We start from the raw sequence: 26,148 nt of genomic DNA, 5'->3' as shown, positions 1-26,148 counted from the left end.
GGAAAGCTTGGATTCCTCAGGCTGCTGGTCTCCCAGAGGGCAGGCAGGGCTGCAGGACAGTGACAGTGAACAGGGCTAGTCCTGCACACTAATCCCAAGCCAGGTTAGCTGAGCTGCCTTCCACTTCGGCTGGGCAGTCCCCACTCTGAAGGGTATCAATTTGGAGAGGTTTTGCCATCCCAGCTTTTTACTCAGAGGCCCCAATCTGACAGGGCCAATTTGCAAACAGAAAGGCTTTTGGCAGGACCTGGAGATCTGGCTTTTCTATTTTCTCAAGAGTCAGACAACGCAGCAAGATAAGCAGCCTCAGGACCAATTCCCAAGCGATGCAGGGAAGGTCCTCGATCTTAAGACAGGATGGTGACAGGCACAGAAGCTGCGGGCCCCTGAGACCTGAGTCTCACCCTTTTTACGCCTGGAGACCTCAGGGAGTAAAGATTGAAGTGACCTGAGCATTCCTGAATATTCTCCTGCCCGCCTGGGAAGCCGTGTTTGCCCTCCACTCACCTTCCCTGCCAGCTTCTCAAACAGGCTCTTGAACTGGCCATCTTCCTGATCCACTTCACTGGGATGTGGCTAAAAAGAAGGACATTTGCAAAGTTAAAATGGGAATCGTCAAGGAGAATGAAAGACGAAGATTTAAAATTCATTCCTTCATGCGTTAGTGTCTATGATGCACCTACTGTGTGCCAGGCTTTGGGCTAAGTGGGGGCACATGGTGGTAAACCAAGAGACAGCCAAGGTCCTGACTCGGGGGAGCTTACAGGCCAGCAGGGATGAGCACGGAGGCAGCGCTGGGGCCTAGCACTTTTCTCTCTAAGTGATTTGGGGAAGTGAGCCCCACCAACCCTGAATTTCTGATTACAACCTGAACCACTTTCAGAAAATGACACCAACAGCAGAAAATCTTGGTGTGAATCTGTGGAGTCCTAAGGGAACAATTGATAATTTTCCAGGGAGTCTGAACTCCAGAAATTGCGTGAAAACATGGGGTCATACTTAAATGCATTTTTGGCTGGGCACAGTGGCTCACACCTGAAATCCTAATACTTTGGGAGGCTGAGGCGGGCAGGTCACGTGAGCCCGGGAGTTCGAGACAAGCCTGGGCAACACAGTGAAACCCCATTTCTACAAAAATTCAAAAATTAGCTGGGTGTAGTGGTGCACACCTGTAGTCCCAACTACCTGGGGGGCTGAGGCCGCAGTGAGCCAAGATTGTGCCACTGTACTCCAGCCTGGGTGATAGAGTGAGACCTGTATCAGAAAAAAACACTTTCTTAACTTTCATCAGATTCACAAAGAGCAACATGATTTCAAAAGTGTTGAGAATACAGCCTAGTAGAAAGAGTAGAACTAGAACCCAGGAGACTGGAGTTCAAATAGCAGATTGGCCCCTTATTGGACACTATCTCAGGGCTCTGAACATCCATGGCCTCCACTCTGATATTGATTTAACCAGACCATTTTCATGGGGCCATTTTAGGAATCAAATGAGAGCTAATGTGGGTCAAAGTCCTTTGGAAATTACAAACCATTATATGAACACTTCTGTCCAGAGACTTTCTGATGTGACAATGGGCTCTGCCCAAAATAGAACAATGCCCAGCTGTCACCACAAGACAGAATGGAAAAGTGACAGCTTCCCAGATGACACGAAACTTCTAGAAAGCCGGGTCAATTTCTTCCAAAACTATCACTAAGATGAGTACAAAAGGCCCAATATAGCTTGAATGACACTGTACTCATAAGGATAACCACTGTAGTAATAATACTTGTCTTTGCTGAGTACTTACTACCTGTCAGGTACTTTGCATGGATTATTTCATTTAATATTCACCACAGTCCTGTGCGGTTCGTCTCATTACTGTCCTCACTTCACCAATGGACAAACTGGAATTTTAAATGTTACTTCATTTTAAATGTTATGTAACAGGCCAAGATCACACAGCTAGTAAACAGTGAAGCCAGGATTAAACTCCAGCCCATGCGCTTCTCTACCACCCTCTGGAATGATCATCAGAGAAGATGCTCCCTGCATCTGACTACTCTCAGCCTCTCTGGGGCTGTTTCCTCACCTGCAGAATGAGGATATTAAGGCCTACCATGCTGTTTACATAGAAGATGTGCTAATCCAAAAATACATCTATATTTTTAGAAGAAAACATGATAAACACATCATATCTCATCACACATATATATGATTTTAAAGTGATTTTATAGGAAAAAAAACCAACATTATATCATTCATGTAATACAGTATACCAAAATCTTGGATGTCCATAAATTCCAGACATGGAGTAATATTCTATTATTCTAGGGGAAAACATAAAATTGCATATAAAAACTAACAACAAAACAGTATATGGATATGGATACGCACGGGCACATAGCAGGCGCCCCGTCACTAGGGGATATCATTGGACACAAGGGAATTTTTGGACACTGGGAATGAGGAAAACGTGTGTACGTGGTTGCAACTGTGGTACTTCACATTTGTTCATTCAAAAAAAGATTTACTGAACACCTGGTGCATGCTGGGAACTGTTCAGAACCTGCGTCTGAATGCAATGGTGAACAAGGCATAGTTTTTGTTCTCAAGGAACTTATTATAGTGGAATTTTCTATCTCCCTGACACATTCTATATGAAAAGGCTTTGCAAATGGTATGGCAGCATGGCAAAAGCAAGGAATTATTTTCTTGTTATTCATTATATCACATGTTAGGAATGTCTTTACAACCCTGCTTAAAGTGAACACGGCTAAATTCCAAGAGTGCGTTTGTTCACCCTGTAATTTTTCCTTCCCTCATTCAGAGCAGGTGATTATGCTCTTTGAATGTCCAACTATCCGTGACTTGAAGATTTCTGCAGGGAATAAAACAGAAGTTCCTGAAGGCAATAGCCCTTCCTGTCTCCTGTAAAGCCCTGAGTCCCCTGAGGACATTATCTGTGTATTCTGGGGGGTGTGTGTGTGTGTGTGTGTGTGTCAGTCACAGCACAGTGGTGCCCTAAAGAGAAAAAGCAGGGTTTCCCTGAGACCAAGAAGATGTTGAAAGTTCACAGGATCTTGGGGATATGGGAACCCTTGAATGGCTCCATAGCCATGTCCTGGTACCTCAGAAGGGGAGGCTGGACCATTGGCCTGAGGACTCCCAGTTCACCAAAGATTCTAGGCCCCATGCTGAGCACAGAAGCCCAAGAGCTGTCAGTCATAAAGAAACCTGTGAGCTGACCACAGGGGTAACCAATGTGGACCCATGACCAGAAGAGACTTCCTGTTGCTTGGGGGCTTTAGAAAACCCCAGTACCATGGGATGTGGAGATGGGAGGCCCCAGTAGTGACTAGGATTGAACTCCTGCCAATCTGGTGCAAGAGGGGCTTAGAATCAGTATAAGTTGATTTAGCAGAACCCTCCCTTTCCCACCCAAAAAAGGAGAGAAGATAATTCTTAGCACCTGAATTCAGGCTCAGCTCCATACTCTACACTGGTAAACCGCAGCCTTTCTAATATGCCTTGGACCCACAGTAAGAGATGCCACCGTGAGCAATAAGTCCTCCTGGGGGCAGTGAGAAGGCTGAGCTGGCATCGGCAACTGAGGCGAGGAGTAGGAGGGAAAATTCTGCCCAGCTCAGATCACCCAGAGTCACAAGCGCAGAAAACGCCTCTGGCGCCAGGTATTGCCACCAACTAGAGGCAGGGGGCGCTATTGACCACTGGCTGAACTACAGTGCACAGGGAAGCAGTCACACCAGTTCAGAAACTAACTGGAATAAGAAAAAACAGACATGGGGCAGCATTTTCTATCTGATAAACTCACAACACAGACCCCCAGGGCAAGATGGATCCTTATTTGGCACCATCTCATGGATCGGCAGAAACATGAGCTTGTAAATTCGACACATGTCAAATCACAGAATATGTCTGCCCCCACCCCCATTCAGCCGAAGACGCCAAGCCCAGCAGCTGAGAGTGCTCCGTGTGGCATCTGCAGCCAGAGACATGTCAGTGTTGGACGGAGGGGTGGAAGCTGGGCCTGTGCCCCCATGAAGGTGGTCCTGCCCCACCCCAGGCCAGTGCCCACTGGCCACAGACACAGCATGGCTCTCAGGGATCAGCAGCACCCAACATAGCCATCATCTGCCACACCCACCATCTGAGGACAAGGACAGTACCTTGAGGACACAGTGAGGGATAAAGGGAGTGAGGTGGTGAACCCACACTTGAAACCTTACATATTTCTTCCTCCAAAGTTGGCTCAGAACTCACCTCCTCTATGGGGCCTTCCCAGACTAGGCACTCCCCCAGCACCCCTCAGACTACACATACTCAAGTTTAGATGGGTTTTCTGGTGTGTTCCTTTCTTTATCTTTCACATATACTTTCATCACTTGTCCTCCAAAAGACTGGAGGTCAATCCAAGAGCAGGACACTGGATCTATTCTCCCAAGGACTTCTCTATCCCGCACAGAACAGCTTAGGCACAGTGGGTGCTCTATCTGTGGGTCCTGCTTATCAAACGTGGAAGACAATGGCTAAGACCTCCCCCAGGGGATAGGGATATATTACAAAACCTGGGTTCCAGGGCTACTTCTGTCTCATCTTCATCAGGAAGAGACAGGGACTAGAAAATGTTGTGGCCCTAACTAATAAGAAGTTACCATCCTTAATACATAAAGATTCTGATGATTCAATAAGAAACCTGGAATGACTGCTATGCAACAGTGTCAGAGTTTGGCATTCAAAAAGATTGCATACCTCATATGGGTTTCCAGCTACCACATCCCCAATTTCTCTGAAATGCAAAGAAAGAAATAAACCAAACATGAGTAAGTAAAAAGTACAGCTAATGGCTGGGTTGTTTTAGGAAGATTTCGACCCTCCTGAGAGACTGGCCTCGCACCCCAGACTTCATTTGCTACTAAAAACTGCATAAACAGAATCTTTAACCAGGATTCCTCTCCCTCGCCTCCTCACCCTCCACCCCACCCTGATTTTTCATCAGAGACGAGAGCTTCCCAGTGCCATTGGCCCTTCAAGGATTCTAGAATGTTTACTCTGATGGATCACTCCCAGGGACAAGAGTGGTAACTGGGGTAAGGTAGGGAAAGAATTCCCGAGAAGGGTGATCCCTGTTGAAATGTCCTCTGGGGGCTGAGCCAGCAAGCCCACAGCCCTTGCAGGCGTGCATAGATGTTGTGTGTTCTGTGGTGTGTGTGTGTGTCACATGTATGTGGTGTGTGCAAATGGTATGTATATAGTGTGTATGTGGTATGAGTGTGTGCTGTGTGATTGTGTGGAGTGTGTGCAGTATGTACATGGTGTGTGTGAGTGGTGTACTGTGTGTGTACTGTATGATGTGTGATGTGTGCGGTGTGTACATACAGTGTGTGGTGTGTTTGGTGTGTGTGGTATGTAATATGTGGTGTGCATGTGCTTGTAGTATGTGTGCTGTGTGTGTGGTATAAATGTGTGTGATATATATGTGTGGTGTGTATGTGTAGTGTGTATACTGTGTGTCGTATGTGATATGTGTGATATGCAATACATGATGTTCATGTGTGTGGTGTGGTGTATATGTGTGCATGGTGTGTATGTGGTGTATGTAAGTGTGAGTAGCATGTGTATAGTATATGTGTGGGAGATGTATGTGGTATATAGTGTGTAGTGTATGACTAGTGCATAGTGTGTGTATGTGTGTGTACATGGCGTATGTGTATCATGGTATGTTGTATGTACATTGTGTGTACATGTGGTGTATACCTGCCATGTGTGTGTTGTGTATGTGTGGTGTGTGTGTGGTGTGTATGTGTGGTGTGTGTGCATGTTGTGTGTGGTGTATATGTGTTATGTGTGAGTGGAGTGTGTGTGCATGGTGTGTGTGGTGTATATGTGTTATGTGTGAGTGGAGTGTGTGTGTGCATGGTGTGTGTGGTGTATATGTGTTATGTGTGAGTGGAGTGTGTGTGCATGGTGTGTGTGGTGTATATGTGTTATGTGTGAGTGGAGTGTGTGTGCATGGTGTGTGTGGTGTATATGTGTTATGTGTGAGTGGAGTGTGTGTGTGGTGTGTGTGGTGTATATGTGTTATGTGTGAGTGGAGTGTGTGTGTGGTGTGTGTGGTGTATATGTGTTATGTGTGAGTGGTGTGGTGTGTGTGTGGTATGTGTGGTGTATATGTGTTATGTGTGAGTGGAGTGTGTGTGTGGTGTGTGTGGTGTATATGTGTTATGTGTGAGTGGAGTGTGTGTGTGGTGTGTGTGGTGTATATGTGTTATGTGTGAGTGGAGTGTGTGCTGGTGTGTGTGGTGTATATGTGTTATGTGTGAGTGGAGTGTGTGTGTGGTGTGTGTGGTGTATATGTGTTATGTGTGAGTGGGTGTGTGTGTGGTGTGTGTGGTGTATATGTGTTATGTGTGAGTGGAGTGTGTGTGCATGGTGTGTGTGGTGTATATGTGTTATGTGTGAGTGGAGTGTGTGTGTGGTGTGTGTGGTGTATATGTGTTATGTGTATGTGTGGTGTGTGTGCATGGTGTGTGTGGTGTATATGTGTTATGTGTGAGTGGAGTGTGTGCATGGTGTGCGTGGTGTATATGTGTTATGTGTGAGTGGAGTGTGTGTGCATGGTGTGTGTGGTGTATATGTGTTATGTGTATGTGTGGTGTGTGTGTGCATGGTGTGTGTGGTGTATATGTGTTATGTGTGAGTGGAGTGTGTGTGCATGGTGTGTGTGGTGTATATGTGTTATGTGTGAGTGGAGTGTGTGTGCTGGTGTGTGTGGTGTATATGTGTTATGTGTGAGTGGAGTGTGTGCATGGTGTGCGTGGTGTATATGTGTTATGTGTGAGTGGAGTGTGTGTGTGGTGTGTGTGGTGTATATGTGTTATGTGTGAGTGGAGTGTGTGTGTGGTATGTGGTATGTATGTGTGTGTAGGTGGTACATGTGATGTGTATATGTGTGTGGTATATACATGATGTGTGTGAGTGGAGCATGTATGTGGTATATATGCATGTGTGTGGAGAGCATGTGTGTTGTGTATATGTGTGTGGTGTGTATATGTGGCATGTGGTATGTATGTATGTAGTGCATGTGTGTGTTGTGTATGTGTGTGTGGTGTGTGGTGTGTGGTGTCTGTGTGGATGTATGTGTGTGGTATGTGGTGCATGTTTGTGTGGCATGTGGTGTGTATGTGTGTGGCATGTGTGTGTGGTATGTATGTGTGTGGTGTATGTGTGTGATACATGGTGTGTATGTGTGTGGCATGTGGTGTGTATGTGTGTATATGTGGTGTGTATATGGGTGTGTGTGTGAGGGGAGGAGGGGTACTCTGGTCCAGGTCCCGCTCTCGGGGCCTCACATGCTCCTCCTGCATAGGTAGGAGCCCCAGTCCAGGCCACTGCTGGTCTCCTGTTTCCCTTTCTCTCTGTGACCTATAGAGCAAGGTAGAGTGGTAGGAGGGGGACACCCAGTGAAGGGTCCTTTGGCCTTGTAGTTTCTTAGAGGCTTCTTCTGGGAACATGTACTGGGAGCTTGGGTGGGTCCTGAACCTGCATGGGGCCATTTCCCTTAGTGGGCCCACAGACAACTGTTCCCCACCACGGAGGGAAGGAGACGCACAGGGCCTGGGCCTTCTTCTCTGAGAACACTCTCAAGCAGAACTCGCCGTCTTTGAAGGGCTCAAACGTGGATGGCACCACCAGGTACTCCCCAGGGGGCAGCCGGGCCCGGCCAGAGACCTCCCGCAGGTTGACGTAGGTGCTGGTGCGGGCTGAGGGCTGGTAGGCCAGGAAGAAATCCCGGCCCAAGTGTGCATCCGTGTGACTCTCCAGCTGCACAAAACAATAAGCAGAGTCAATTTCTTGTTAAATCCTGGAAGATGAGAGCCCGAGAGTTCAGCTTTATTGTGCTGATTTAGGAATTATTGATTTTTACCACTGCACCAAGAATCAGGAGGCCGCGGATTCTGTTGTGAACTCACTGTATGTCAATCATCAAGTGTACTTTGAGTGCCTTCTGGGTGCCAGGCCGGGTTTGAGGCATTGATCTTGACTGTGTGACCTTGACCTCCGAGCCTCCCCAGTTAAACGAAGGTTGGGCAGCAGGGTCTCTAGTGTGCGCTCAGCTTCTCTGGATATTTTTCCTCTCTAATCCAATAGGCTCTTTTATTCTGCAGCTGTCTCTGGGAGTGTGGCATTGACCTTCCCAGTACAGGCCCAAGGCTGGAGAAAAGAGCTTAAATCCTAGCCCTCAAGCAAAAGCTGCCATAAAAACTTGTTCACCTTTGACTATCTGTGAAAACTGCTCTGCAAAGAGACTAGGATGGTCAGTCTGGGAGCCCAGGGAGGCAGCTCTAAAAGAGACAGGCAGAGGGGGCGGCCACAGCTCGGCCTAGTCTGGGGTCCCCCCAGCCTCCCCAGGGCCTCGATTCTCCTCAACAGGCGATGATGCTCTCCAGGACCCACTTACTTGTTGCAGGGAGGTGGGAGGCTGTTGGTGCATGACACAGGCTAATTAGGGACTGCAGAGTGCTTCCAAAACACAGGTGCCGATGTTATTATTGCTGTAATTAAGCCTCTCCGTAGCACTGTGTCTTTATGATCAGTCTTCATCAAGATGCCTGTGACAGAGGCCAGGTGCTGATACACTGCAAGGGCTGTAACTTCTGTGTGACCCAGGGCTGAAATGTCCACCCCAGAGTGGACAGTGTTCACTCTTGGTCATCAGACCCTCTTTGGATTACAGATCTGCTAAGCGAAGAAGGAAGCAGGCCACCTGCCTCCACTACCCTAGTCAGGACTCCACATAGAGCCCCCAGACAGTCCCCACTGACCCAGCCACTAGAGTGCCCACAGTCCTTGAGGTTCTCCCTAAAAATGCTTACATTCTGGGCAGGAGAATGCTGGCGGTGTGGCCAGTGAGGATGTGACCAAGGCCTACATGTCATGAGTTAAAGGTCATTTTTGCCATACCTGATGGTAGCAAAGGGAGGAGACGGGCACTGGCAGGAGAAAGCACTCAGGAGAGTTGAAGTAGGGAAGATACTCTAATTTGGCTTGGGTTGGGAAGGGGGCAAACTGAGTTCCAGCAAGAATCCAGGGGTGGAGCAGGTTAGAGAAGTCCTATTTGGGAGGCCAAAGTGGGAATTGGAGGACACTGAGGCAAGATCTAGGTAAGACTCTGTCCTACTAGGGACCCCAAATAAGCAGATGCCACAAGGTCCCTGTCCCCCACATCTGCCCTTGACACAGCTCAGCTCAAAGTGACAGGATGGAGGTTGGGCAGGTTTAACTAAGGGTGGTTCTCAATGTGGGATCGGGATCAGCAGGAGCAGCCCAGGGTAACTTGTTAGAATGCAAATTCTCAGGCCCCACCCTAGACTGAAAGCATCAGAAACTCCAGGAGCAGGGCCCAATAGTCTGTGCTTCAACAAGCCCTCTAGGGGATTCAGAAGCACATTCTAAGTTTGACAACTGTTGTCCTGAAGGCCCCCCGGCACTCGCAGAGCACAGGATCCAGGGTGACACATGGAGGGCACTGTGAGGTGCTGCTGGAGAAAGCTCCATTGTGTGTGCACGTCACCTCTCTCATATAAATGGGGCATTTCTGATGGGAATCACCATCAACCAGACTTAAATCAGCTTTGGTTTTACTTATTTTCTAGTAGTAATGAGGTAGGAGGTAGGACTCAACTCCCAGCAGGACGCTGGACCAAATGGAGCACTAGCTGAAACAGGGAAAAGGTGAAAGCACCTCTCCATAAGACATACCCACCAGTGTGCCCTATCAGTTTATTGTTGCCTTGGCAACATCCAGAAGTTACTGCCCCTTTCCATGGCAACAACCTGACAACCCAGATGTTAACACTCTTTTTCTAGAAATTTCTGCATAATCTGCCCCTTAATTTGCATATAATTAAAAGTTGGTATAAATATGAGTGTGGAACTGCCTGTCAACTGCTACTCTGGGCTCACTGACTATGAGGTAGCCCTGCTCTGCAAGGACTTGGCTGCTGCTCTACCCTGCCACTTCATAAAAGTTGCTAACACCACTGGCTGGTCCTTGAATTTTTTCCTGGGTGAAGCCAAGAACCCTTCCAGGCTAAGCCCCAGTTTGAGGGCTCACCTGCCCTGCATCAGTAAGAGGTATTCGCTCTAAACCATTCACTTCCTTGTCTGTTCCCTCTGTAATCAATAACATGCACTTTGTGAGCCAAGGGCAGGTGGACCAGTAATCTGCAGCCTTGGACCAAGGCATACACTAGAGCTGATGAATGAGCCTTGTTGGCACATGCTTCATGGCTAGCCAAGCTTGAAAACCCAGAAGAACTGGGGTAAAGCTGCAGCAGGGTGGATACACCTCTATGTAATTAGTGCAACTGACTCCAGCTGGAGGAAGCCCAGATAGAACACTGGTTCTCAACCTTCGCTGCCCATTGGAATCACCTTGTTCACACCACCAAGGGTATGGGGGAAAAGGTCACCACCGTTCCTTCCATGAGGGCCTGACAGATGGGACTTGCAATGGTCCTCACCCACTCTCAGAGCTACCAGCCTACTCATGTGGTTTGATCCATGACTGGATCATGTGAGAGCTGTGGAACAACCAGCTTCTACACAGGAAACAGATGCTGCTGGCTGCCCATCCTGAAGACAGCCAAGCTATTTCTCACCAAAGGAAGGAATCTCTGTCAGCACTCACATACCTCCTTGGGAACCTGTGGGGCAAAAGAAAAGAGCAGGTCACCTGAGAGCTCCAAGGTCCTCCTTCTGCTCCTTTTCTTCCCTCCCTCCCTATGTCTTGCAAACAGACTGTGCAGTCCTGGGGCCACTGAGGAAGACATTTGTGCTAAAGTGAGAAGCCAATCAGCATTTCTGAAACTGGAACATTATTGATGAATTTCGAGGCCATCTGTAAACAGAATCCTAGAAATCTGGTCGGGGCCCACCAGATTTCTAGGTTCTACTTTCTTACTTTTCTAGTTGTAGAATCTACCAAGATCTCAAATTCTTCAGGAGTAAAAGCCTTGGGGTTTCAATGAGAGCTAATCTCTTCTTCAGACCTACGGACCTGGTGTCCAAGATCAAGAGCTTGACTCGAGTGGGGGAATCTCACTCAACCTGAGCCATAGTTTATTCTGCCCTTGGCTATGGTGAAATGCTTCAAGAATAGGCACGTGACCCAAGCTGAGCCCATCAGAGACTTACTTCTCTGGGATTTCTGTACTGGAACTAACAGAAGGGGCTCCTTTCTTAATGCTAGTGATATTAGGGAATGAAGAAATCTAGACTAGCACAATGTCATCAGCACTAGAGAGGAGATGTGGAGAGAAAGAATCCTGGTAGTATCCAAGTCCCTTGTCCCAAGCCTCCATCTCCTTCCCTTGCTTTGGTTTCATGAGCTGGTACACTCTTTTCACTAGCCTAGCTCGAGTTAGGCTCTATTATATGCAACTGTGACTCCCACAAGAGAGTAGCTCTCAGATCCAGAGTAGAAACTTCCCCATGCCTGGGGTTCCTATGCCAGGCTAGAGGAGAGGATTCAAGCCCCATAATTTGTCCCTTTCCATTCTTTGTCCCTGACACATAGGCCCTTTTGACCAGAACACCAGCCATTATTTGTGGCTTAGGTCTATGGTTAACTGCCTATAACTCTGAGAAACAACGATGTTAAGGAAAATGTGTATCAGCTGGCATGCTCACTTCTGGAGCCCCCATGGGTCATTGGCAGCAGAAGTAGAAGAGTCCAGGGTCACCGTCATTCCTCTAATTTTGAGTGTAAAACCAAAATCACCCATGCAGAGGCCTCACAAGTATCTTCCTCTCAGCTCCTGGCCTAATAGCCTTTACACACTCTTGGCGGGGCTTTCCCAACCACGTGGGCCATCTTTCCGCAAACAACTTGACCACCTCTGCTGCCATCAATACGCTCCAGATCCACCCTGCCAAGAATCACCCAGCAAAAACTGAGCCAGGCAAGTGGGGCCTCTTGGTGGCACAAATCCAGAGCAGTGAGGTAAGGGAGCAGACCTTAACCACTGCCCATGGGTGGATGGAAAGAAAGAGCCATCTTTGAAATGCAGGATCCTGACTGCAAGTGACAGGCTGGCCTGGCATCACTGCAGGAAGATAAATGGGAGAGAAAGGAGGCCAGAAAAGGAGGGCTCTTTAGCCTTTGGAGGCACCTGGCTGCTTCTCAGTTAGCAGCAGGTTTTCATCCTCAATCCAAACTCCAGTTAAAGCAAGAGGAGGGAGATACAGGAATAAGAATATGGCACCCACTCCCTGCAACCCCAGCTACTCCCTTAACCCCAGCTACTCCTGATACCCTTTTAACCTGACTTTTAAACTGTTTTCACTTATGGATGTCATGCTCTAAATTATACACCTGTGGCCAGATATAGGACCACAGATCACATACACTGGAATATTTTATAAGAAACTGTAATTTGATGACTAAAAAACTGATATGCTTCATATATTATTTATGAGTGCAAATGTCATGCCACACAAAGCTATTTCAGTCCCTTTGAAAGAATGCTTTGCTGGTCTGGTTATATAAGGTAGGCCTGGCTGAGTGCAGTGGCTCACACCTGTAATCCCAGCACTTTGGGAGGCCGAAGTGGGTGGATCACCTGAGGTCAGGAATTTGAGACCAGCCTGGCCAACATGGGTGAAACCCCATCTCTACTAAAAATACAAAAATTAGCCAGATGTGGTAGGGTGCACCTGTAATCCCAGCTACTCAAGAGGCTGAGGCAGGAGAATTGCTCGAACCTGGGAGACGGAGGTTGCAGTGAGCCGAGTTCACAACACTGCACTCCAGCCTGGGCAACATAGTGAGACTCCGTCTCAAAAAAAAAAAAAAAAAAACCAGGTAGGCCTGATGGATAAAGAACTGAGTAGCCCACCCTGCAGCCATGCCCACCTACTGTCGACTCTCCAAAACCATCAGTTAACTTTCAAGCTGCCAAGAAATGTACTTCTGGCTGGAATATTCTCCCTTGAAATCCAGCTCATCTTTCAAGGTTCTCATCAAAATCTCCTCCTCCATGAAGCTGAGGTGAACCCAACCCATTGTGTCTGGTCCCCATCACAGCAGATCTGACCTGCTCTGTTGCCAGTGGAGTGTGCATCTCACTTTCCACTTCAGATTGTGAGCACCTTGAGGGCAGTAACTATGTGATATTCCTCCATGTCCTCAGCTTTCAGCACAGCACCCGGCACATAATAGATGCTCATTACAGTTTGTTGAATTGATGCGCATACACTAAGTGCCTAATCAGGTTTTTATCTCTTCAGACAGAGTCCGGATTTGTGCTACTTACATTCTAGGTGGAAATGAAAGAGCCAAGCTGGAGTAGAATTGGAGCTTATTTATTTGCAATTCCTTTCTCCTGCCATCAATTAGCAATTATTTTCCGACTCCCATTCTTCAACATAAAATATACTCGCATGCTCGTGCATGTGCACACATACACTTATACACCCTAAACTCTAAAGCCCTAAATTCCAGAATATGAGAAATAAAGTGTGGGGTGCAGATAGGATCTCGACAATTGCACTATTTCCTTACTGGTTTCTTATTACAATATTTTTTCATACATTAATTTATACTGAGATATTGGGCCTCCAGACAGTTCTTGGTCTTCCTGATTAGAATTGTATTTTTCCCAAGAAATTCTTTTAACAAAATTGGTTTAAAAATGACCACCATCAGCCCCGCTGGAATTTGCTATAAGGAGTCTTTGCCTGTATAAAAAAGTGGATTCCAATTTGTTTCTGGCTAGACTTGTCAAGAGGCAAAGATCTTGCTTTAACATATCTGTGAGGCTGTTAAGTCTGTAGAGGGGTGGCTGCCAGGAAAACTGGCATATTAGTCAGGGACTGCAGCGTGAGCCCAGAGCCAGCTGTATTCCAGAGTTCAGAGACACCAGAACTGAAAATGGGCACATGGTTTCCATCACCCCAGCTCATGCCCTGTGTGCTCTAAGTGTCTCAAGGCCTCCCAGGGAATAGTTGTCTTTGGCTCCCATATCCAGCCTCCTTCCCTGACCCAGTGATGCCCCTCACCCTCCTTGTGCCACCTCAAGTGCCTTATGCCCCCATGTTCTTGGCTCTTGTCCCTGGGGAAGCCTGTACTTGGAAAAGAGTCTAATGAACACATGTACCCTGAGCCCTCAATGGCAGGCAAAGGTTGACGCATCACACATCTCAATGTTAACAGCAGAGACTTAAGCCATAGGAATGAATCTCTAATTGTGGAATTCAGGCCTCAGTAAGGCCACTGGGAGAGGTATATAGAGGAGCAAGGACACTTCTCGATTAGGAATACTCCAGCAATAGGAAAGATGTGCTACAATGACTGGCCAAGATATTCAGCCCAAAAACATCAAGTGTATAATGAAGGACAAACCCAGCAGAGCAGTACCTGGTAGACGGCATAACCGATGCTAAGCATGCCCTGTCCTATCCGCTTCCGTCGCCTGCAATTTTTCTGCATCAGACCCAGCAGCACTGTACAGCAGGGTTCACCGATGCTCTCCTCCTGGTCCTCATCCACTTCATCCAAATGGATTTTGAACTGGGGATTGGTCCAGTAAGTGGCTGGAAGTCACCCAGGTGATGGTGGTTCCCCACGTAGCGGGTGAGGAGATGAAGAAGAATAAAGTAAAAGGGAAGAAACTTGATCATCCTAATGAATGCACAGCTCTGTCCAAACTGTGCCTAGTAAGCAGGCCTCAGAAAGTGTTCTTTACAAGGTGGTCAGGCATTTCCTCCTACCTTCCTACACATCCACACACACAGACATATCGTATCGCATTTGGAAATGTGTGCTTGTCCATTTGATCAACCAGGAGCCCAGAAGTGCTTGATTGGGAATATTCAGGATCCCACGATCCAAGAGCTACACTGGGCAGCACTGCCTCCAAGTCTTTCTAGGGAAAGACTTAACATCACCTTGTTCTCAGCACTTGACCTGTGAAGGCAAACCCACCTTCTGGAGGAAGGGAGATCTCTGGGTAAAAAGCATGTTCCCAGGACAGTAGAGGAGAAAGTCCCTGAAGAGATTAGCTACCAGAAAGGTCTCTCCCTGGCACTATTAAGACAACTGCTCTTGCCATCTGATTGACACCTATTCTCCCTCTGAGAGGGCCCCAGCTGCAGAGCACAGCCTGCGGCACCCCTGAGAACTAATCTGCTGTCCATCACCCCAGGGGCCTCACAGGATGGCTTCAGTGTTGCAGCCCGCTGAAGAGACACACTTTCTTATGCATGAGGAATCACAATTGGCAATTAAGAAGCAGTCCTGCCACACCACGTATGGATATTGAAAAAGACTCCTTCATTTCAAAGATGGCTTTTTTAAAATCTCTCAGAATAGTAAGTACACAAGCCAAGGCATAGAGAGGTTAAAAGGATCATCCAAGGATATGCAGCAAGTCTATGACAGAGTCCAGTGGCAGAGCATAATTGCAGAAGACATGCCCGACAGGCGTCTCCACTCTAGGGCCTCAACAATTTCAAAAATGATTTGCCCTGGAGGAAAAAAGAAGTGGAAGGGCATGGGATTTTTCCTTACATCCTTTAAAGAAGAGTCTAACCTGGAAAATAACAAGGCATTCACAGGTGACCAAGAGCCATTGATTCTCACTTTACAGTAGGATTACTTACTCAATTCCACCTTCTCAGAATCCCCACTTCCAGTTTTGGGGGGGTTTTTTGTTTGCTTTGTTTTGTTTTTTTATTGCGTTTTTTGTTTGTTTGTTTGTTTGTTTGTTTTAGGGCTCAAGTTTATGGATTTTAAAGCCAGATATCTGTGGATCCCATAGGAGACAGAAAAAAAAATCTGTGATCGCCTATACTTCCATCACTACCAAAGGGCAGTAACTATCCATGTCTTCCTGACAGCTAGTTGGCAGCACGGATGGGATTGTGACTTGGTGCATGCAGATACCTTGGGCACCCCCTACAGTTCTGAGCTCCCAAAATGATCCATGCAAATTTCCTCCACGTTTTCTAAGAGCTTGCTAATGGTGAGCATATTTTAATTTCTCCCAAATGCAACATTACTGCAATCCATACATTTTTTGTTTACTCCTTAACAGTACTGGAGGAAGAGAATGGGCCATAAAAATAATACTCCCATTTATATAATGCTACACAGTTTACAAAATGCTTCCCTACACACTCTGTGTTCCAAGGCTCGCAGTGGCCCAGTAAGGTTGGAAGGTCGAACCCCATCTGGAGGACTAGGAAACTGAAGCTCAGAAGAGGGAAATGCCCTTCCCAGGGTCTAAATCAAGCAACAATGGCAGGATATGGACCCCTTTCCTTCCTCTCTGTTCAGCACTCTGGTCATAGCTGCCTGAACTGGGAGCTTTGGGTTGGATGGGCGATGAAAGAAGAGAGAACTTGTCAAGAGCCAGCACCGCACCCAGGTGGGGTTTTATTCCAATGCTGCTTCCCTAGCACTGAACACAGTCCTGCAGTGAGCTCTGTCGTGAGAAGAAAGTGACTGGCCCTGCCCCATGCGCTTACAGTCTAAGTCAATCAACAGATCAACAGCAAACCGGGCAGGGAGCGTGGGGAGCAGGAGGTGAAAAGTAGAGAGAGCAGGATTTGCTTTTCTTCATTTCTCCTTAGAGATGTGGGGCTGTTTTCCTGAGTTTCTTCATCAGGTGCTGCCTCAGCTGATTCAACCTAGGAGGAGCCTACACAGGGACACATTAGTGATCTTCTGCGAGCCAGGAAGGCTTCCCACCTTTCACCAGGTGAGGACCCAGGGTTAGTGCGGAGGCCATGCTTTGCACCATACTATCTCCACCAGGGACTGAGTCGCCATGACATGCGTGCCCTGTGTGTGGCCATCACGGCCCACACTGTCTTTGCCCCTCCACCTCCAACTCAGGCACAAACACACAGTGAAACAGCAGCTGTAATGGATGCAGTCTATTGAAATAGCAGATGTTGTACCTGTGTTCCCCTAGCGCACCATCAGCCACCCTGTCCCAGAGGTCAGCGGGATGACGGTTAGCCAGCTGGGTCGGGGAAGGGGAGTGGGGAGGAAGGGGCAAAAGCCCAAGGGAAGAACAGGAGGCCTTAGCGTAAGGTGCCAAGAGCAGGGTTAGTGTGGAAAGCACGTCCTTTGGGGGCAGGGCGGGTGGGTGAAGCAGGGATGGTTTGAACACACGGTTCAGGCTGCAGCTGAGTGGCTGCAGAGCCACTGCCCACCCTCACAACCCTGGGCTCCAAGCCCTAGGGAGAAGCAGGGCCTCCCGAGGGTGCCCAGAAGTCAAAGTCCAAAGGCCTTATCCAAAGATTAACATATAGGGCTGGGCACGGTGGCTCACAACTGTAATCTCAGAACTTTGGGAGGCTGAGGTGGGTGGATCACTTGAGCCTAGGAGTTCGAGACCAGCTGGGCAACATGGTGAGACCCTGTCTCTACAAAAAAATTTTTTAAAAATTAGCCAGGCATGGTGGTGCATGCCTGTGGTCCCAGCTACTAAGAAGGCTGAGGTGAGAGGATCACTTGAGCCCAGGAGGCGGAGGTTGTGATGAGCAGAGATCGTGCCACTACACTCCAACCTGGGCAACAAAGCAAGGCCCTGTCTCAAAAAAGCACATAAAATGGCAACAAAAAATTACATAAAGTGACCCAGCTCAGGGAGGATAAGCTGGAGGAGGTTGGGCCGAGGCAGCCCTTCATCTTACCTGGGTAGTTCTGGCAGCCCCCAGCTGTGGAGCCCCGGGTCCAGCGGCCGTTGAACAGGACCAGGTTCCATTTGTGCAGCTCCTCGCTACTCAGAGAGTCCGGGGACAGGTTGCAGATCTCCAACCGAGAGAACTGCCTCACGAAATCTGAAAGTGACATCCTGGGGCAGAGGCACCAGAGGGCTCTCAGTGAAGAGGGCTGGGTTGTGATTAAAGGCACGCATACCGGGCACGGGAAGGAGCCGTGGCACAGGCCCTAGAGGCCGTGGGCTAGCTTAATCTTTGCTACAGCACACTGATACAAACACGCAGAGACAACAGTCCACATTCTTCACTAGCGCTAGCTTCTTGGCTCTTATAGGGCACCCCCCCCCCCCCCCCCCCGCCGCCACATATCTTAACAACCAAGCAAAGGATCTGAACTGTAAACTGCAAAAGACCGCAGGAGGTCATCTCAGCAAAGCCTCTGCCTCTAGATTGGGTTAAGTCTAAGCTCACAAGAGGTTTCTTTTTGTTTAATTCTGAGTGATGTCCAGCTAAGCCGTACCATATTCAAGGAGTATCCTTATTATCTTCCTTAGCTCACTAGCAAAGGAAGTTCTCCCATATTGATGGTAGGTAAATCTTAGCTTAAAGAGATAGAAGCAGTGCTCTCAGTTCATTGGAAAGATAATAGAACTGAGAAAGACAGGCTGATAGCTAAGCCAGGTTGAGGGCCCAGATATCATGGTTTCAGTGCTTTAGACATGCTGGTATAGAGGTGAAATTATACCAGGACAAAAGGAGGAGAAGAATGAATTCACCATGGTCAGGAACCATGTCACCTTCCTAGAAGACCCAGACACCTAGAGTTCACATCAGAACTGAAAATGGACCCATCACCAATGGGACAGCGCTTCAGCAGAAAACTCTCTCACCAGAATTCTCCATCCTCAACTTTCTTGTCCAGTTCTTCCTTCCGCCGGGGGTCTATGTGATTCCACTCTGGTGCACTGAGGGGAAAACAAGCAGAGGTGCTCGCTCCTGAGAGGTTCTACACACAGGGCAAGCAGTTCACTGCAGCTAAGCTTCCCCCTAAGAGCCAGAAACAAAATACCAAAAGCACTGCAGGCAGACAGAAAGGCAGAATGGACAGTGTGGGGCGAGCACACTGTCTGGGGAAGGGACACAGACCCAGGACATGGACTCCAAGGGCACTAGCAGGGTGGCCTTGGACATGCGACAGGAACATTATGGCTCAAACATTATGCTCTAATTTTTACTCTGTAGGGCAAATTTGACATTTCTAATTAAGACTCCCAGGCCCCTGTTCGCAGGAATGGGAAGGCCCAGGAGAGGACGTGGATGAGTTCTTGTCACTAGAAAGGCAGGCACTCCAGTACCCATTAGTCACTTATCACTCTGGCTTATCCAGCAGTCTGGGGTGAATATGCTGACAGAGTCTAACCAGCTCTGGGGACATGGACATGGTTCAATTCGTCATACCTGCGAGAATGATCATCCAGCCCAGTTTTATGGCAATTTCCCAGAAGTAACGTCACCCTGTGAGACCTCCTGCTGGTGGCCTTTCAAGGGCAATATCTATGCGCTTTGTTTGAATGCCATCTCCAGCTTCCTGACCTTTACAAAGTTAGGTTTTCCTGAAATATGTGTGTGACACCTAAGTAACAGAGCAGTATCAAGATCCATCTTTAAAAAAAAAAAAAAATCCCTGCCTGAATACCTTCAGCAAAACCTAAGCACCTTCTCTCCCCAGCATAAGAGCTGGGGCACACTCCAGCCCAGCCTCTCCCTCCAAGCTAGGCTTTAAGACCCCAGGGGTCAGCACGACAGTTCCCAGGGCCTCTTCAATTCATTGAAACATTAATTTGATTAAAACCAAATCTCAGAATGTGCTTGTTACAAACAAAGATTAGGGCAGGAGTTGGAAAATTCTAGATCTGACCTACTGCTCCAATTTTTTTTTTTTTTAAGTAAAATCTCACTAATCCCTGGGCTGAGCTTAGGGATGTTGCCTCAGAGATTCGGCACCCTCCTTCTCCAACAGCTGATATATATAACTATCCCAGGTTGCATCTCCAGCTGGTAGGGCCTCTAGGACTTGACAGTCACCACCTCCCACCTGCCAGGGAGCGCGTGCTCAGGGAAAGGTGAGAAAGTCAAGCCGTTTGGACAGCTCGGTAGTGGCTTTTGGTAAGAATGGCCCAAATTCAGGGTTTCAATTTCACGTGGCCCTGTCATCCTTTTAGGGAAGTTGGCAGAACTAAGGTTTTTGGTTTGGCTCAATCTTAGGCAGTAGAATGAAAAATCCTTCCTACAGGAGGCTCATGCGTGGCCCTAGAGACACGTGTTTCTTCGTGACACAACCCTGAAGGGAGTTACTGCCGTTCTGCGCAGTCATGAGCAGTCATGATGCTGTGATTAAATGTGGCGATGTCCCCTTCAAAAGCCCTGGTGGCATCACAGAGTACCGACAGCACTTGAGGATTAAGGATGTATTGGAAGGGAGCATTATTGTGACCATTTTCATTTCTGGTGGTTCTTTGTCCATGAGACTGACTAATTATTTTTTTTGTTTGTTTAATGGAGTCTCGCTCTGTTGCCCAAGCTGGAATGCAGTGGCCCAATCTCGGCTCACTGCAACCTCCACCTCCTGGGTTCAAGCGATTTCCAGCTAATTTTTGTACTTTTAATAGAGACGGGGTTTCACCATGTTGGTCAGGCTGGTCTCGAACTCCTGAACTCAAGTGATCCACCCGCCTAGGCCCCCCAAAGTGTTAGGATTACAGGCGTGAGCCACTGTATCCAGCTGAGACTGGCTAATTCTAATTCCTCTCCCACACTAACCTGCCTCCCCCAGGCCAGCTGTGCTCACTGGACAGAAACTACCCCATGCTTTCCACCCTCCTGCATCATGGGGACATGGATTCCAGGGCACAGCTGTCCTGGGACATCACCACCTCTGACCGACTTTCCCTCATCAGCAGAGAGGCCTGCCCAAGAGGAGTCTCTCCAATCAGTGATCAAACGTGCCCAGGGCAGGAGCAAGTGCCGCTGCCTCGTTCATCACTGCTGCCGGGGCCCAGGGCTCCTAGGGTCAAATTTCATTTTCTCGGCATCCTTGTTTCTTCTTGATTCTGAGGGGTTTGGCCTTTGTCAGAGTGTCCAGTGTTTGTGGAGTGAAAAGAAACAGACTGTGAGTGATCGATTTGACCTTTGGACCAGCACGGCGTGTCAGGTAAAAAACACAAAAACCTTTCAGCGCAAAGCAAAATTCCACAGAGCCGCCAAACTTTCAAATGCCAAAGCAGAAAGCCAGAATCGAAGACTACGGCCCGGTGGTTTTTATTTTGCTTTTCCCAGCCTGGATCCATTTAATACTCTTTTCTGAACACACTGTGTGATCTGCAGACAGGACGTGCTGCTGAACTCACTGTGACATCAATCTCATTATTGTGTGTTTTACACGACACCTTTCCACAGAGGGAGAGATGATTGGAGAAGTGGGGGAAAGAAACCTACTCATCGCTCCAGGCTCCCGACCACTCCACTTCACCCCATGGATTCCTGAGTCTGATCAGCTTCTCTGGATGGCCCTGGAAGTCGACCTGCAAATTCCACACACAGAAAAGTGACTGAATTACTATGCTCCTGTTGCCTTGCAGGCACGTCTGCACCTGAGAGGATCTGCATTAAATTTTTCAGATGTCCCTAAAGGACCACACTTTTATTTTCCTTTAATGCATCTTTTCAGGCTTGGGCCAAGTACCTTCATAATTTGTTTGAATAAATGAAGTATTTTTCATAATTTGTTTGAATAAATGAAGAGTGAGTCTAGCCCAAAAACAAGCTTATGTCTGCTTTAACTCAGATTTAGATTTTATAGTTGACTAAGATTGACTGAGCTCTTAATACATGAGACCTAATGATAATAAACGCCCTCCAAACAAACACCAAAGCACAGCAATTAACATTTATTGAGCAGGTACTATAGACGAGGTGTTGTGCTAAGCATTTTAGATGCTTTATTGCCTCATTTAACACTCACGACAATCCTGAGAAGATAAAGAATTATCTTCATTTCATAGCTCAAAAATCTGAGACTTAAAGAAGTTACGTTATCCAAGATTATCTAGTTAGTAACTGGTGAACGCAGGCCGGGAACCCAGGCAGGCTGTCTCCAAAGCCCATATTTTTTTTTTTTTTTTTTTTTTTTTTGGAGACGGAGTCTCGCCCTGTCACCCAGGCTGAAGTGCAGTGGCGCGATCTCGGCTCACTGCAAGCTCCGCCTCCCGGGTTCACGCCATTCTCCTGCCTCAGCCTCTCCAAGTAGCTGGGACTACAGGCGCCCGCCACCACACCCGGCTAATTTTTCGTATTTTTAGTAGAGACGGGGTTTCACCGTGGTCTCGATCTCCTGACCTCGTGATCCGCCCGCCTCGGCCTCCCAAAGTGCTGGGATTACAAGCGTGAGCCACCGCGCCCGGCCTGCTTTCCCCTATTTATTGAACACTCAAGCATAAACCCCTTGGGACCCTGCACACACACTGGCATTCACATATGCACATGCCAACTGCATAGGCTGTTAGGTCCTCATTGTCTTCATTTCCTGTGTATCTGCCAACTCGCCTAGCCCAGTGTTTGCATGTATATGTTCAATTCCCATTTATGAGATTAACTTCATTAAAGAGCATATTTGGGCCGGGCACGGTGGCTCACGCCTGTGATCCCAGCACTTTGGGAGGCCAAGTTGGGCAGATCATGAGGTCAGGAGATCGAGACCATCCTAGCCAACATGGTGAAACCCCATCTCTGCTAAAAATTCAAAAAAAATAATTAGCCGGGCCTGGTGGCGCATGCCTGTAATCCCAGCTACTCGGGAGGCTGAGGCAGGAGAATCACTTGAACCAGGGAGTCGGAGGTTGCAGTGAGCCGAGATCGTGCCACTGCACTCCAGCCTGGCGATAGAGCAAGACTCCATCTAAAAAAAAAAAAAAAAAAAAAGAAAAGAAAAAGGAAAAGCATATTTATGAAACACAAACACATGTAAAGAACATCTGTTTCATTTAACTCTATTTATTTATTTATTTTTGAGAGAGGGCCTGTCTCTGCCACCCAGGCAGGAGTGAAGTGGTGTGATCACTGCAGGCTCAACCACCCACCCAGGCTCAAGTGATCCTCCCACCTCAGCCTCCCGAGTAGTTGGAACTACAGGCACACCCTAACACGCCTGGCCTATTTCACTTAAATAAATAACAAGAGGTGGGACATTCATTGCATTTCCCTTTCTGCCTTGGCCATTGGGAAGCCCAAAGCAAAATTAATTTCTCAATTATAGCACTGTCTTCAGCCTGGATTGATGTGTTTTACTGTAGTTGTGTGGTTTTATCATGTCTGTTCTTTTAATGGTAAACCACCAGCTGGGCATGGTGGCTCACACCTGTAATTTCAGCACTTCGGGAGGCCGAGGCAGGAGCATGGCTTGAACCCAGGAATTCAAGACCAGCCTGGGCAATATAGAGACACTCTGTCTCTATGAAATTTTTAAAAATTAATAATTAGCCAGGCATGATGGCACTTGCCTATAGTGCCAGCTACTTGGGAGGCTGAAGCAGGAGGGTCACTTGAGCCCAGGAAGTCGAGGCTACAGTGAGCCAAGATCATGCAACTGCAGTCCCGCCTGGGCAATGGAGCAAGACCTTGTCTCTAAATAAATACATAAATAAATAAATAAAATCATTGTAAGCCACCTTAAATCCTTTTTGAAAGAAGACACAATGTAGGAAATAAAAATAATGAATAGTATAGCCCAAGTTTTTTCCTTGGGTTGGAGACTGAGGAGTACTTGCATGCCTTTCCATGACTCTACCCCACCCTAAAAGCTGGGACTACTGCCCCTTTTCCCTTTTTGGGATTTTGTGAGTTCCCACTGTTTTGCCCACACAAACATATTTTTTGGAAGGTCTGTAGAATCCAACTGACAATCTCTACAGCTTTCCTGGCCGCATCTAAGAAGAGCGCTTGCATTTAGTTAGAACCTATTGAGCAAAAGCTCAGAGAGGTTACATTGTCCATCTTCAAGTGAGTAAGAGTCAGAAGAATCCTTCTTTTATTGTTGTTGTTTTAGAAAAAAAAATTTTAATTTTTTCGTAGCGATGAGGTCTTACTATGTTGCCCAGGAATGGTCCTGAACTCCTGGCCTCAAGTAATCTTCCCGCTTTGGCCTCCCAAAGTGCTGGGATTACAGGTGTGAGCCACTGCACCTGGCCAGAAGAGCTGTTCTAATGAGCAAGAGCTAGTGCTCATCTGTGGTGTCAGGTGTTCTGTGCAGGCGAGTGCACCCCAACATGGCAGTGAAGCTCAAAAGCCAATTCCGAACCTTCTAGTATTAATCACCTCTTTCCTCCCTTGGATTCATGGAAATATTATCACGTTACCTTCCCCCACACACACACAATTTTACCTCTTCAACTCCAGTGACAGAGTACGCATGACTCTTAACCAGCTTCTGGCTGGTGATGGCTTCGGCTTCGGCTGCACTGGAGACCTGGGTAGAGGAGAAAGTCCACTCAGAGTGGCTGACCCTGACCTCTCAGGGGCCAGCCTTAGAATGCTTTCCAAGGACACACTACACAGCCACTGGGGGCTTCGGTGTGGGACTGGGGTGCAGCGTGGCAATGAATCTCAGGTAAATAGAGTCATCTCCATCCAGACTCCCTCTTTAATTAGGCCTGCAGTTCCAGGCCAGTGGAGGTGCCTGCCAAGCCTGGAAGACAATTTACCAGCCTTCAAAATGCCACCAAGAAACTGGGAAGTCGTTTATTCTCTGAGAGTGACCCCCAGCTGCCTGAAGAAGGCTAATTCTCCATGCTGATGGCTCTGGACAGGTCCTAGTCCTCCAAGGTTCTCCCTGAGTGGACTCCTTATTACCCTTCCCATTTCCTCAGCACCCCCTCTCTCATGCCCCGTACCACCCCTTCACCAAAAACCACATCTCCTGCTGGGGTTTGCAGAGAGAGGAAAAAGGGAGGATCTTCTCACTTTGTGGATCACATTTCTAAAATCACCAGGTAAGGACAAGAGAGGAAGACAGGGCAGCCAGAGGGCAGCTGGTCACAGGAGCCCGAGGTGGTGACGGGACCTCAGGGCTGGGGGCCTCCAGCCTCTGGTTTCCACAGCCACCTTGGAAATCCACACAGCTCAGCCTCCTGTCCAGCCACAACCTCTGGTTTCAGAACTTCTCTTTCCTTCAGGCATCTCAAGATCCATCAGGTATCATCAGTCATCACATTTGTTTTCCAAAACCTCAAGATTATTTAGCAAAAAGCGGGTAGCAAATGGGGGGCCTAGGATCCAGGGATCCTAGGCTATGTTCTTAGGGCCATTCCAGCAGTACTGAAGGGGCTCTAACAACGAGAGGGAAACTGGGGCTCCTGCAATGCAACTAACCCCGGTTCCTACCCACTAATTAGGTCTTCACCAGCCCTTCATGTGCAGGCCTGTGTGTTACCAGACTTGCCCACTAAGCCTCAGACTCTGCTCTGACCCAAAGCCTTCCTAGGCCTCTGTCCCACTGTCTCATCCCTTCCCTACCACACAAGGGGTAGCAGTGGGGGGAGGTGGGGCAGTAGAGAAGCCATATGCCTCACATCAATGGAGCAGCCTAGCAGAGACCCCGCACGGAGGGCCTTCCGGATGATCTGATATAGATTGGCTGGTGGTTTCTTCAGGTCATAAAACTCAGAGATGCCACCTGTGAAATCCTCAAACCCCTCCACCGTGGAACCTCCAGCGAGAGCCTCATAACAACCATTGAGCCTATTGGAAAAGAAAGAACACATGCTCCATTAGCACCCCCAGCAAGGAGACCCGGGGACTGGGGACCGGGACAGTGCTAGGACATACTGTGGCCTGGAAGATAAAGAAGGGCTGTTTGCCAGTTTTGCCTATGGGCCAGGAAGCTGCTTAGGCCACTGTTTTGTGTGCCCAGGTCAGCACTTCACTAGGAACTGACCTCAGCCAACCTCTCTCCAGCCACCACCTCCTTTACAAAGCCAAGGGCAACCCCTCCAGAGCTGGCCCCAGCTGCTTGGGTTTCTGGGGCTGGAGGCACAGATGGGGAGGAGGAGAACTTTCCCTCAAGGCTGAGACGCATCTGCTGAGGCTTGCTGGGAAATAGGACTGGAAAGGAACTGGGGTTGCAGAAAAGGGTATCAGTAAACAAAAGTAATTAAAAGAACCCCAAAGAAGGTTCTGAACATCAAACGCTGGTGAGAAGAACTCCTGAGGAAAGAGCAGACGCTTTGTTGAGTTTGGTATCTAGTGCATTTGTTTTATTATTCTTCATCATTCTTTTAAACATTTACATTGCCCCAGGAACCTACCTTGGGATTTGAAAGAGGAAAAGCTCAGGCCCAGAGGGGCAGGGAGGCTGG

The 26,148-nt window shown here is 48.0% G+C and overlaps 1 protein-coding gene across 1 annotated transcript in view; it reads right to left on the bottom strand.

The window, feature by feature from the left end:
* CAPN8 (calpain 8) overlaps positions 1-26,148 on the bottom strand; it is a 72,460-nt gene that overhangs the window by 11,668 nt on the left and 34,644 nt on the right. Inside the window, exons 5-14 of the mRNA XM_030812489.1 lie at positions 25,363-25,531; positions 24,177-24,260; positions 21,236-21,321; positions 18,631-18,705; positions 17,714-17,874; positions 14,427-14,602; positions 10,702-10,713; positions 7,617-7,828; positions 4,757-4,793; positions 508-576 (exon numbers count right to left, since the gene is read on the bottom strand). Coding sequence (XP_030668349.1) covers positions 508-576; positions 4,757-4,793; positions 7,617-7,828; positions 10,702-10,713; positions 14,427-14,602; positions 17,714-17,874; positions 18,631-18,705; positions 21,236-21,321; positions 24,177-24,260; positions 25,363-25,531 — 1,081 coding nt within the window. The remainder of the gene's footprint in view (positions 1-507; positions 577-4,756; positions 4,794-7,616; positions 7,829-10,701; positions 10,714-14,426; positions 14,603-17,713; positions 17,875-18,630; positions 18,706-21,235; positions 21,322-24,176; positions 24,261-25,362; positions 25,532-26,148) is intronic.

This window comes from Nomascus leucogenys, chromosome 5, assembly GCF_006542625.1.
Source record: "Nomascus leucogenys isolate Asia chromosome 5, Asia_NLE_v1, whole genome shotgun sequence".
Lineage (NCBI taxonomy): Eukaryota > Metazoa > Chordata > Mammalia > Primates > Hylobatidae > Nomascus > Nomascus leucogenys.
This window is presented reverse-complemented; position numbering and strand designations above follow the sequence as displayed.